General features: G+C 40.1%; 1 protein-coding gene across 1 annotated transcript in view; it reads left to right on the top strand.

Moving 5' to 3' along the window:
- Positions 1–13035, top strand: part of LOC136441281 (hemicentin-1-like) — a 141503-nt gene that overhangs the window by 55950 nt on the left and 72518 nt on the right. The window contains exons 22-28 of the mRNA XM_066437478.1: positions 800–1081; positions 4185–4454; positions 5791–6069; positions 7572–7841; positions 8195–8473; positions 9675–9944; positions 11762–12040. Of these exons, the coding sequence (XP_066293575.1) occupies positions 800–1081; positions 4185–4454; positions 5791–6069; positions 7572–7841; positions 8195–8473; positions 9675–9944; positions 11762–12040 (1929 nt within the window). The remainder of the gene's footprint in view (positions 1–799; positions 1082–4184; positions 4455–5790; positions 6070–7571; positions 7842–8194; positions 8474–9674; positions 9945–11761; positions 12041–13035) is intronic.

The following is a 13035-nucleotide window of genomic DNA, read 5'->3' as shown; positions in this document are numbered from 1 at the left end:
ACAAATGGAAAAGTGTGTTGTAATTTTTCTGCAAATTGTGTAGTTACGATTTGAAAAACATAGACTGCCAGCAAAACATTGAACAAGTTCCAGTTGCAAGATATACATATACTGATGTTCTTACGAGTTACATGAGATAACAACTTGGATAAAGACTTTAAAATCAGTGGCAAATGCATGTTGAACAATGAAAATATGCTCGCACAGCCTGTATTTTAACAAAGATGATGTTGATTTCACAATTTTGAGTTAAAATTCTGGTAAGAATGGCAGAGATAAACTCTTCACCTCTTTATCTACAACCTGTGTCCACGGATTTCCTTGTAAGTTTTAAAATCTGCTTTTTCTGTCTTTCTCACTAATAGTTGCAAACAAAAGAATCAAAATGATGTCCCTAGCATGCTTAAAAAGAGAGACTGGGAGACCCTGGGTCCTCTTATAAAAACTATCACCAGCCATGCAGGGTGTTAGTAATAAAATTGACTCCATCCCTCATCCCAACATCATAAATGGATTATCCTCTGTAGGGGATCTTTACCCATCTGGCTCCAAGAACAATAGAATGGGTTCGGAGCCAATTATTCACATATTAAGGAAATCATTCACATATTATACTTACCTCTTCCTTTAGACATTAATCATTCTACTTTCAGCTTTAAAAGCTGGCAAGCTTTAAACAACCCCCTGTAACAATAGTACATGTAGTGCTGATAGTACACATCTTCATGAAGCGACTTTTTTCTCTTTGTATACACTACTTCTTGTATGGTTGGTTACATAAAAAGATTTGTTCCATTAGTCCCACCCAGTCCAGGTGGCACTGGTGATTCAACAAATGAGGTGACAGCAACAGTTGACGACAAAGTCAGTCTACCCTGCGATGTGAACGCCATTCCTCCCCCAGTCTTTGCTTGGATTAAGGATGGACAGGTGTTGTCTGCGGATTCTGCTCGACATGCCATCTCTTCATCTGGTAATCTGGACATTGTGGCAGTTCAAGTGGATGACAGTGGGAAATATGTATGTGTGGCAACTAACGTGGCTGGGAACTTCACAAAGGACATTCATCTGATAATCCAAGGTAAGACAGGTGACAAATATTAGAGATCATGGATGGGTCATGAAAGATACTGGGTTTTGGGAGATTGGTTAGTGTTTCTTGAAAATTTTGTTTCCAGAATCAATCCATCCATCCATAGGTTCTTAAGGTATTGAACTGGACATGCACACACTCCGACAGACAGACCAAAAACTAAACCTCCATTTTTTATGGCGGTACATGTAGCAATTATTATGCATCTGGCAGTTTGAAGGGAGAAGAAAGAGAAAGAAAGATAACAAGATTGCAATGAAAAAAGACATTGCTGGTGGTTGCTTTAATTTTTACTGTACCCTGCTTAGGACACTGATAACGTAAAGTGACCAGTTAGCGGTCAATTTGTTATCAAAGCCGTTTTATGGAAAACGCGCTCATAGAAGTAAATATTATTCCTTTCGGAGGAAATCTTAGTCAGTCAGCATCAAGGTCTGAATGGCATCATATTTCTTCTGTTGCGTTTATTGCCTTGTGAGCCTCTTGAAAAAACAAGTCTGCAGTCAAGAATTCTTTCAGGGTGACCAGTGTACGGTCAGTCGGGTGTTTCTCCCTGAATTATTTTTCTGAAGGACATCTGATAATTCCCACTAAAAGTGTGCAAAGTAGTCTACATATGTACTAACAAAGCACGATCAATGATTGTTACATGTCGATGACATAGCTTGCACTTTGTAGTGCCGCGAAACATACTGGTAAACGTTACGGCCTCTGACCACAAACAGAACGCCACTACTAGCACCATGTTGTTCCACAACTTATTACTCGTAACAATAAAGACGCATTTAGAGGTTATCATGACTTGTATAAATCAGTACAAGTCTTGAAGCGCGTTCAGTATGCATGGCCTCGCCACACTGTGTGCCCTCCCCACATAAATTCGTAAAAAAGCGCCCCTTTGCAACTTTTCCTTGCCCTCCATTATAAGCGTTCATCAGCAGAATCACGTGATCCAAAATGGCGTTCCAAACACGGTCTTCGGCGACGAGAGTCACTCGATAACATGCAGTTTTCGAGAGCTCTTTGGAAGATCATACAATGTACATATTAAGATCACCATTGATTGTTGAGATAAGGACTCATGATTCAATGTCAGATGATGTTCCAAGTTAATTAGCGTTTGTGGGATTTTTAAAAAAGGGATGAAAATCGCAGCTTGGAATTACCATGGAATTTATGTGCGAATCCGGGTCATCCGTAACAATGTTAATATGCATAAATGTAATGTTATGTTGGTTAATTCAGACTGTTTTGCTGGATGCAGACTTATTCAAATGCACTGAATAAATAAGATACATGCACAGAGATAACATGGACAAACTTCTTTCCTACTTAAGAGAGTTTTGTTTTTTGCAGTTCACCTCGAAGTTTGCACATGCCAATAACTGACCGTTAACTGGTCCTGCACGTAAATTGGTCATTTTACGTTAGGTGGTGCAAGTCCAAATCATCCAAGACAAGCACAAAATTTTACTGAGTGAGAATTCGCTGATTCTTCCTCATCCCAGCACCCCGAAAAACAAAGATGGCGGGCTGCAGGGAAAAAACCCACTAAGCTCCGCCCCAAAGCACAGTATGGGATGAGGCCCTCTGTGTATCCAGAACCGTGCACGATTGGGCACGGTTGAGTATCCCAAAACGTGCTTTTGCCCTAGGTACGGTTTGGGATACGCGGGCACTGTCCTCTGGGCACGGTTCGTGACAGGGCATGGTTCATGACACAACACACTGCTTTTGTTAAAAACAGTTCACTACTTTACTTCCTGTCACTACTTATGACAACCACCCACTGTAAATGCATTTATAGTAGCTTTATACAGAAATACTGACGGCTTTTAATACGGGCAGCCAGACAGAAACCAAGATAGCTAAACGCACGGCCTCACACCTTCTAGTGACTAGGCATGTGTGCTGTAGACGTCCTGATCTTGAATTTATTCTGGTCCCTTCCAGCTGTGCATATTATGATGTACAATATTTAAGCGTATCATACAGTGCTATAACCAAAAATGTGGGACCAAGCCAAAGTGACCTATACATAAAATGCAGACATTTCTACGCAGGCTTCTTTCGTATTTGCTCATGTCTACATGTAGTTCCATGAGTGTGCCCAGGATATGATCTGTACACTTTAGTGCAGGACTGTAGTAATTCTTAACTTCTCCTTAATTCGAATGCATTTTTGATAGATTATGTATTTATTGCTTAAAGATCAGATCTATGTTCAATTGTGTATAATTCTGTATAATTGTAAGTATTCGTGTGTATTCACCATTACCTCACTCACTCACTCTCTCACCATAACAGATGAGTAATGATATAGTACAATGTCCAGTACGTAGTGCTTCAAATAGACAACGCCACACAATGTTGAATTATGTTGTAATGACATCACTGTTACTGTAGTCACGTGATCTTTGCACACGCCACTCCTCACTCCTTCCATCGTGAGTCCTAGAGAGATGTCCCCCATCTTGGTCTGTGAATAAACATCGTTATCAAGCTGCATCCTCGCCTCTCAGTCTCTCTAATCATGGTTACTTGATGTCACAAGGGGGTAGTGAAAAATGTTCATGGTGGTTTTAAGTTTGCGAACATAAAAGCACCACGAACATTTTTCAGTGTTCTCGCCAGGCCTTTTCAGCATAGGGGCCCTCTATGCTGTGATCTGGACCCCTATGCCGTGTTTCAACCAGCATAGGGATGTTTCTTTCTGGGGAGAACCTTGTGACCCTTCATAAATCTTATAAAAAGTTCATATTTGGCTTAAGAATGAGGCTGTAACAGAGGAAAAACTTTATTTCACAAAATTTATCCCTCAAATGCAGGAAATAGTGTCTCATTGGGTTATGAATTCAAAAATTTTCCGGGGGAACAAGCCGGACACCCTACTCTGTGGTAATTTCTTCGTAGCTTGCGCAACGTAAAGTTGGCCTTCTGTACCTGACCCCTATGCTGTGAAAGAATTCTGGCGAGAACACTGTTTCTGCATTAACAGTAAGCTGTAATGTACATATCCAACCCTCTGGAACATACATGTAATTTAACACTTCATGACAAGTCACCCAAGATTCTGACCAATCTGTTTCAGCTATTCCCAGTATTTCTGAAGACAAGACTGAGTACACCGTGGTACAAGGCCGCCAGGTTGTGCTGACATGTGATGCTGATGGTGTGCCCTCCCCAACTGTGTCCTGGAACAATCGAGGAGAATCTGTGAGTGGCAGGCCGGGCATGTCCGTCTCAGACACAGGCGCTCTGATCATTAGTTCTGCCAGGCCTGAAGATTCTGGTCCTTACACCTGTACAGCCATCAACCCAGCAGGGGTAGCCTCCAGACAGGTCAACCTGCAGGTATTTGGTAAGAATATCCCTCATTTTTAGGCCATGTTGATTTGGTCCTGTGAATGATATCTGCACGTGCATCAACTTTCATCCATTTCCAAAAAAAAATTTCTATCATACTGTAAATCATGCAAAGCAGCTGTTGCTGTTAGTTGCAAACAAGATACATTGTACATGGAAAACTATTGGCTAAAACTCATTATCGAACTATCAAGTTATGCCGCGAACAAACAAACCAACAATCACAAAAATCCAACCAAAAATATAACCTTATGCCTATGGTGAAGGCACATATCTCAAATGCTTTAAGAACTTTGTGATCAATTAACAAAACAAGAAAACCAATAAATAGTTATTATGACTGTAGGCTGACCAACTCATACTAGCTTATTTTCTTTCTCTGTTGATGTTGCAGCAAACCTTTGGCTACCTTTGGCAATGCTTGACAAACTAGTTTGCTTGTCACATTGCGATGTAAAGATAAGTTCATCTTCTCCTTCTCATAACTTTGAAATGCAGCAGGGAGAAGTAGTTCATTAAGCCCTGAGAAAGGTAGCCAAAGTCTTGCTGAAATGCCAGCAGAGAAAACCACATTGCTTGTATAGAAAAGAAACTAGCACCTAACGGGGAAATGCTGAGAAATTATATATAATTTATAGGAACTAAATGTTATTATAAAGCTCAAAAGTGAGTGGCGTGTAGTTTATTTTGAGAAATTGCAACCTGAATGACATAGATAAATGCAATTTAAGCAATTGGCTACACGTACTTTCTCAGATTAAAGATCATAGTTTTAAAACATGCTGAACTCTATGGATACATGCACCAAGCACCATGTACATATGGAATACAACGCGGGGTATTCTGTATCACCCGAGGTACCAGCCCGACCACAGGTAGGATCGCCCGTAGGCTTGAGGGTGATCCGACCCACAGAAAGGCTGGGACTGAGGGTGATGCGGAATACACCGTGTTGTATTTTGTTTATGTCATACCAACCCAAAAAACATACATTTCAATGCGATATGCACCTGAAGTTGAGATAGTTTTGTGTCCTAGAACGAAGAAATCGTAACAACATCAATTCAAACCTCCAAATCCAGGATCCAAATTTTCGACAGCAACGCAACGGGCGCACTCAAAATACATTCTAAATATTCTATGGAAGCCCGTGTGATACAACTTAGAACCCCGTGTGATACGGAAAATTATCACCCGGTCTGGAACACCCGTATCGAAGGTTTTCTCGGCCCAGGTATGACATAAATGAGTTTATAACAGTATAGTGTCATATGTATGTCACCAATATTCCCACAGCACCATGTAACTGTAAGTTATGTTGTTGTTGTTAGTCCCTCCATCAGGCCCAGGGACCGATGTAACTGAAGAGGTGACTGTAAGGGTGGATAGTCTGGTAGAACTGCCCTGTAAAGTGGACGCCTTCCCTCCTCCAATATTTTCTTGGATCAAAGATGAACAAGTCCTGTCCGGCAATTCTCTGCACCACATTGTTTTACCCTCTGGAACACTGAGGATTGCCACAGTTGAAGTTGCTGACACGGGAGAATACAAATGTGTTGCTACTAATGTGGCAGGGGAGTTTACAAAGGAATACATTCTCAATGTCCAAGGTGAGAGATATGAAATACGTTTAACTCTAATCACGTCTCTTACCAGTCGTACAAAAGGTTACCTGACTTTTGAGCTTAATCACGTCTCTTACCAGTCGTACAAAAGGTTACCTGACTTTTGAGCTGACTTAAAAGTGCACCAGTGTAGTATGGTATGAGGGTAAATTAGAAAGGTGACAGCCTTACTAGGAGTCAAGCAACATTCTGGGTTAATTCAAATTTCAGGGCATAATTGTGACTTGTCTTCATCAATGTTCACCTAATTTCAAAGCATTATAACTTTCTTGCACACAATACCCTTTTTAGAATAAGTAGGTAAGGGGTTTCCCGTGGAAAAAATCAAGAACGTTTGAGCCAAATTGTGTTGATCAAAGATCTCCTTACTCTCCTTTTAAGTTAAAGACAGATTCTGAAACACTTCTTCCTAGATCTATGATCATTATTTTCCAGTTGCCCCCAGTATTTCTGAAGACCTCCCATATCTCAGCAACCTTACATCTACTTGGGCTAATATTGTAATTTGTGTGACCATGAGCCAGAAATCTGTGACCTTGAGCCAGAAATCTGCAGAAATCTGGGACTTGAGCCAGAAATCTGGGACTTGAGCCAGAAATCATAGAGATTTTGTATTTCTGGCTCAAGGTCCCAGATTTTTGGCTCAAGTCCCAGATTTCTGGCTCAAGGTCACAGAAATCTGCAGATTTCTGCAGATTTGGGCTAATCCCCAGGGGATCATTGATGGTGGTTACGTATTTCTTACATCAATTTTATGTATAGTTTACAATATTAGCACAAGTAGATGTAAGGTTGCTGAGATATGGGAGGTCAGTCCGGAATTAAACTGGAAGTCCGGAATTAAACTGGAGGGTGTTCAATTAGAATGGAACAATATGGAACGCTATATTCATATTAACATTTTCAGACTGGTTTTACCGACTGAGATCAATAGTGAAAATGCATCATCGATGTAAAATCAAGTCCACAATGGAAAATCTTCAAACACGGCCATTCTAATTTATCATTCGTCAAAACCTAACACTTTTCAGGCAACCGACACTGGTGCAATGCGATGTCGAAGTAAATGAATTTACATTTGAAGTTATGGGACCCCCGGTTAACTCTAATCACGTCTCTTACCAGTCGTACAAAAGGTTACCTGACTTTTGAGCTGACTTTAAAGTGCACCAGTGTAGTATGGTATGAGGGTAAATCAGAAAGGTAACAGCCTTACTAGGAGTCAAGGAACATTCTGGGTTAAGTCAAATTTCAGGGCATAATTATGACTTGTAAAGTCTTCATCAATGTCCATCTAATTTCAAAGCATTATAACTTTTTTGCACACAATACCCTTTTTAGAATAAGTAGGTAAGGGGTTTCCCATGGAAAAAATCAAGAACGTTTGAGCTAAATTGTGTTGATCAAAGATCTCCTTGCTCTCCTTTTAAGTTAAAGACAGAGAAACACTTCTTCCTACATGTAGATCTATGATCATTATGTTCCAGTTGCCCCCAGTATTTCTGAAGACAAGACTGAGTACACTGTGGTTCAAGGCCGCCAGGTTGTGCTGACATGTGATGCTGATGGTGTGCCCTCCCCAACTGTGTCCTGGAACAATCAAGGAGAATCTGTGAGTGGCAGGCCGGGCATGTCCGTCTCAGACACAGGCGCTCTGATCATTAGTTCTGCCAGGCCTGAAGATTCTGGTCCTTACACCTGTACAGCCATCAACCCAGCAGGGGTAGCCTCCAGACAGGTCAACCTGCAGGTATTTGGTAAGGGTATTTACATGTAATTGTTGTATACAAGAATTATAATTCACATGCCTGAGAACTTTGTGATTCTGTCAACAAAAAAAAAAAACTGCATGCGAATAGTTTCGTCATATAGGTTGCCAAAGTCATATTACAGTCAAAGCTGGTCTCAGCAACCACTCAAGGGACTGAGTGTGACATTTTTGGTACTGCTGACATCAGACTCAGAGTTCCACTCAGGTAAAGTGACGTAGGCTTTGAGTCGAATCAACTTGAGAAGGACCAGAGCGCTGGTCGAAAGCTTGTTGGTAAGCACTTTATTTTGTGTACCAAAATTGCATGAAAATTTATCAATGTGTTGTTGTTGTTGTTAGTCCCTCCATCAGGCCCAGGGACCGATGTAACTGAAGAAGTGACTGTAAGGGTGGATAGTCTGGTAGAACTGCCCTGTAAAGTGGACGCCTTCCCTCCTCCAATATTTTCTTGGATCAAAGATGAACAAGTCCTGTCTGGCAATTCTCTGCACCATGTTGTCTTACCCTCTGGAACACTGAGGATTGCCACAGTTAAAGTTGCTGACACGGGAGAATACAAATGTGTTGCTACTAATGTGGCAGGGGAGTTTACAAAGGAATACATTCTCAATGTCCAAGGTGAGAGATATGAAATACGTTTAACGTGGGATGCCATAACTTCAACAGTACCATAACTTCAAACGAGTTTTACTTTGTATTATTATGCAGAAGAGAGACATGTTTGTCTTATCCACTGTGCTGAATAAAAAAGCTGAGAACCCAAGTTCATGCATATAGCCTGTCTGAATGAAACATGGATTTGTGTACAGTTAACCAATTTTTGCACCAACAGGAAATTTGGGTATGAACAACGGCTACGTTCGATGTAAGGTCATTGGGTAGTGGCAACTCTTGCATAAAGAAAATTCAACTATCATCACGCAACCTTTCCTGTTTTACACAAAGCATATAGCTATATAAAACACAAAAAATTAGGTGTTGCATGGTTAGTTTATATCGCGATTAAACTTGTCCTAAATTATGCAATAACCGCGGCTTCCAACGCCCTCTCCCTTTTACGTCACGGCCATTCCATTGACCACAATTCGAATGTGATACTACAGTGCAGGTATATCTCAGTCCCCCTGTCAAAATCAAGTGAGGCTCCAAAACGGTAAAGCTTATTAATCTAGCTTGACAAGTACATGTATATGTCGGATAAACTTGCATTTGATAAGTTCCCGATAGCAGGCTTGCACATGTTTCCTCAAGCAACACATTGATGTAGCAAATATGTAACGAACTAAATAAATTTACATTTGAAGTTATGGGACCCCCGGTTAACTCTAATCATCTCTTACCAGTAGTACAGAAGGTTACCTGACTTTTGAGCTGTCTTAAAAGTGCACCAGTGTAGTATGGTATGAGGGTAAATTAGAAAGGTGGCAGCCTTACTAGGAGTCAAGCAACATTCTGGGTTAAGTCAAATTTCAGGGCATAATTATGACTAGCCTGAATTCAATCAAGCCTCTTGTGACCGCTTGCGGCCATGTAACCACCTCGCGGGGAGGGGAGAGAAACCCCGGACAGCTGGGGTTTGCGTTATACAGACTAAATTATGACTTGTAAAGTCTTCATCAATGTCCATCTAATTTCAAAGCATTATAACTTTTTTGCACACAATACCCTTTTTAGAATAAGTAGGTAAGGGGTTTCCTGTGGAAAAAATCAAGAACGTTTGAGCTAAATTGTGTTGATCAAAGATCTCCTTACTCTCTTATTAGTTAAAGACAGAGAAACACTTCTTCCTACATGTAGATCTATGATCATTATTTTCCAGTTGCCCCCAGTATTTCTGAAGACAAGACTGAGTACACCGTGGTACAAGGCCGCCAGGTTGTGCTGACATGTGATGCTGATGGTGTGCCCTCCCCAACTGTGTCCTGGAACAATCAAGGAGAATCTGTGAGTGGCAGGCTGGGCATGTCCATCTCAGACACAGGCGCTCTGATCATTAGTTCTGCCAGGCCTGAAGATTCTGGTCCTTACACCTGTACAGCCATCAACCCAGCAGGGGTAGCCTCCAGACAGGTCAACCTGCAGGTATTTGGTAAGGGTCTGCTATTTACAAGAAATATCTCATATGCTATGCAGCCAGAACTTTTGGTCATGTGTAATACATGTCTGGCTTTAGTGTTGACTCTAATTAATCATACTCACTAGAGGTGAAAGTAAAGCTATTCTATTCTCTTACATTTTTCCTTACCTCCATTTTTATCAGAAAGAAATATGCAGACAACTTGAGACTACAAGATTAAGTTAAACTTAAAGTTTTGACTCATTTTTTCCTTACGCAAATTCCTTGACAAATTGACTTTGAGAGATCAGTTACAGCATGCCCTAGACAGTCAAGCGATGCCAAACTGACAAAGGGAAAGCCAAGATTAAGATGGAGTGGCATTCAGCCAGGAAAATTCATCCAAGGAAGCCACAAGTAGACAGCAATTCTAAAAACGTCAGTAAAGGCATGAACCAGTGTACAGAAAGTGCAAAATGGAATGAAATGAAACTACAAAGAGTGCAAAATGGAACGAAATAGAACTACAGAAAGTGAGAAATGGAATTAAAAGAAATGAGATGGAACAAAAACTGAAGCAAACTGAAATGAAATTAATGGAAATGTGGAGAAATGTTACTGTAGGAGGTTTGAAATACATAAGTGGGCGGTAAATGATTTTAACATGTTCTATTTCTAAAATTTTACTTAGAATGAGGCAAGGTTTGATTTTTACAGTATTGTTGTGTTTTTGTGGCTGAATTATTCTCTCAAGATTTGCAGTAAATCGGATGGGGCAGTGAATAGATTAATATGCATTTAATCAATTTTGTTGGCGGAGTGAAAAATATACAGATTCTGAAGTTTTTCAGCTTTAATTTTTTTTTGGGGGGTGGCACCCTCCTGACATGACCTGCTGAAACTCTATCAATTTTTTTTCCTACATATTAAAGGCCACACCAATTTTATTTGTTGATTCTTTGATTTTTTCGGAAAAGAATTGGAGCAACAGGAAGAAAAAAAATTAAATAAAATTTTTTAAAGGGTTTACGTACATGTGTAACATAAAAAATAAGAGGATTATTCAAGTTTCAGTGTTCACCGATGACTCGATAATTATGATTATTCTCCCATTTCCTTAGTAAACAGAAAAAAGCATCAAGATACAATTTTTGTGTGAAATGACTATAGAGTGCTATCAATCTGATATAACTTAACATGCTTCTTATGATATGGTCAGATTTCATTAACTGTTATATATGGTATTAAAAAAACTTTTGATATCAATCCATACAAAAATAATGTATTTTCACTTCCCAAAAATACATGTATGTACCACGGGTATCTTACCTTATTGTGATGCTTGTTTTCTGCTCGCAAAAAAATTTAATAAAATTTTTAGCCATCATTGTTTGTATTTTCAATGTTCATGTATTACATGTATGCATCAATAACAAAAATATTTATTTTGATAATTTTCTACAAACAGAATGTAGCTACTTTACAGTTACTGTCCAATATATTGTGGATGGTTTTGTTGTCTAAATGGACTACAGATTTTCTTTTTGCAATTGCTCCATATTTATGCTGGAAAAATCCAAGAATCAACTTTATTAGATTGGTTTGACCTATTCAAGCTAAGGGTTACATAAAGAGTTCATGAGATTTGAAAGACTGTCACATTCTGTTTAAGTCTCACCATCTAGCTTATTGAGACTTTAAGCTTCACTCTCTATTGCAGTGCATGCTACAGATGTGGGCTTCACCACAGACTTCTATGATAGGCTCATGATGAACTTACATTGTTTGTTTTGTGTTGTAAATGTGTACTAACTGTGAAGGTAAAATGTAATAGTGCTCTGTGTTGTTAGTCCCCCCATCAGGCCCTGAGGATGTCACTGAGAGAACAGTGACTGCTATGGTGGATAGCCTAGTTGACCTGCCATGTGAAGTAGACTCCTTCCCTCCTCCTACATTTTCATGGGTAAAGGATGGCCAAGTTCTGTCAGGCAACTCCCTTCAGCATCTTGTTGTCCCATCTGGTACACTGAGGATTGCTGCAGTCCAAGTTCAAGACAGTGGCAGGTACACTTGTGTTGCAAGTAACGTGGCTGGTGACTTCAGGAAGGACTACATTCTAGATGTCCAGGGTAAATGCTTGTCTCTTCCAGACTCTGTGGGTAGATGAAATAGTAGAAATCGGCCAAATAGTTTGAACGATTTTCCAGAGGAGTTAGCCAGCCAGAGGGTCACCATTTGCTACAAAAAGCAACCCACTGGGAGGCCACCTCATCTCACAAATTATTTGGCCAATTTCATCTGATTCCAGTCACCCACAGAGTCTGTTAACGGGGGGCGCCCTAACATCGCATGCGCCCTAACATCGCACTGATTTTATATTGATCTTAGATGCATAATTAAGCTGTGTTTGTGACCACTGACTATGCTAATTAGGAAGGCAAATAAACCAAGTGCATGCACATAGCTGTCATTTGGATTTATGATATACATGACATTGTCCATGTACATATTCATTTTTTGTTTTATCAAAAAACAGAATACAATAATGATGGAAGCGCTGAATAGAAGGTCACTGCGTAGAGATGGCACGCGCCTCTAAATATATGATCTGTACCTAGCGGACACAACTATCAGATATTTCATAAAACACTAAGAATTTGGGATTGCAAACATATTTGCCGATAAGCAGACGGTCATAGTTGATGTAAGGGGTGTCGTTTTTTCGTAATGATTTTGTTAGTCGGGCCACATTCACTAATAACATGTACGTCAGGCCGCGCATTCAGTGCGCCGTAGCCTATTTCCAGTGAAAACATGAGCTGGGATGCGCTAGATATAGCCCTCCTCGCATGAGGTGAGAAGCGCACAGTCACAATTTTTTGTCAAAAGAAAGCTAGAATATTATAGACTACAAGCTTTATTTACGTTTTCTTAACTTCATTACCAACTTCTGAAGAGACCAAAATTACAAAAGCCTGCAAAAGTTAGACACACTGTCTGGCGTAGCACTAAAAAATATAAATCAGATTCTGAAGGTACATTCATGAAAACGTCTCACATGCGTTTGCAGCTTGTAACACAGAACCTGATGAAGGACCCATGAACAGTATGAATGCATTTCTTA

The sequence above is a fragment of the Branchiostoma lanceolatum genome, chromosome 9 (assembly GCF_035083965.1).
Source record: "Branchiostoma lanceolatum isolate klBraLanc5 chromosome 9, klBraLanc5.hap2, whole genome shotgun sequence".
Classification (NCBI taxonomy): domain Eukaryota; kingdom Metazoa; phylum Chordata; class Leptocardii; order Amphioxiformes; family Branchiostomatidae; genus Branchiostoma; species Branchiostoma lanceolatum.
Note: the sequence above shows the minus strand (reverse complement) of the source record. Positions and strands in the feature narration are given on the sequence as shown.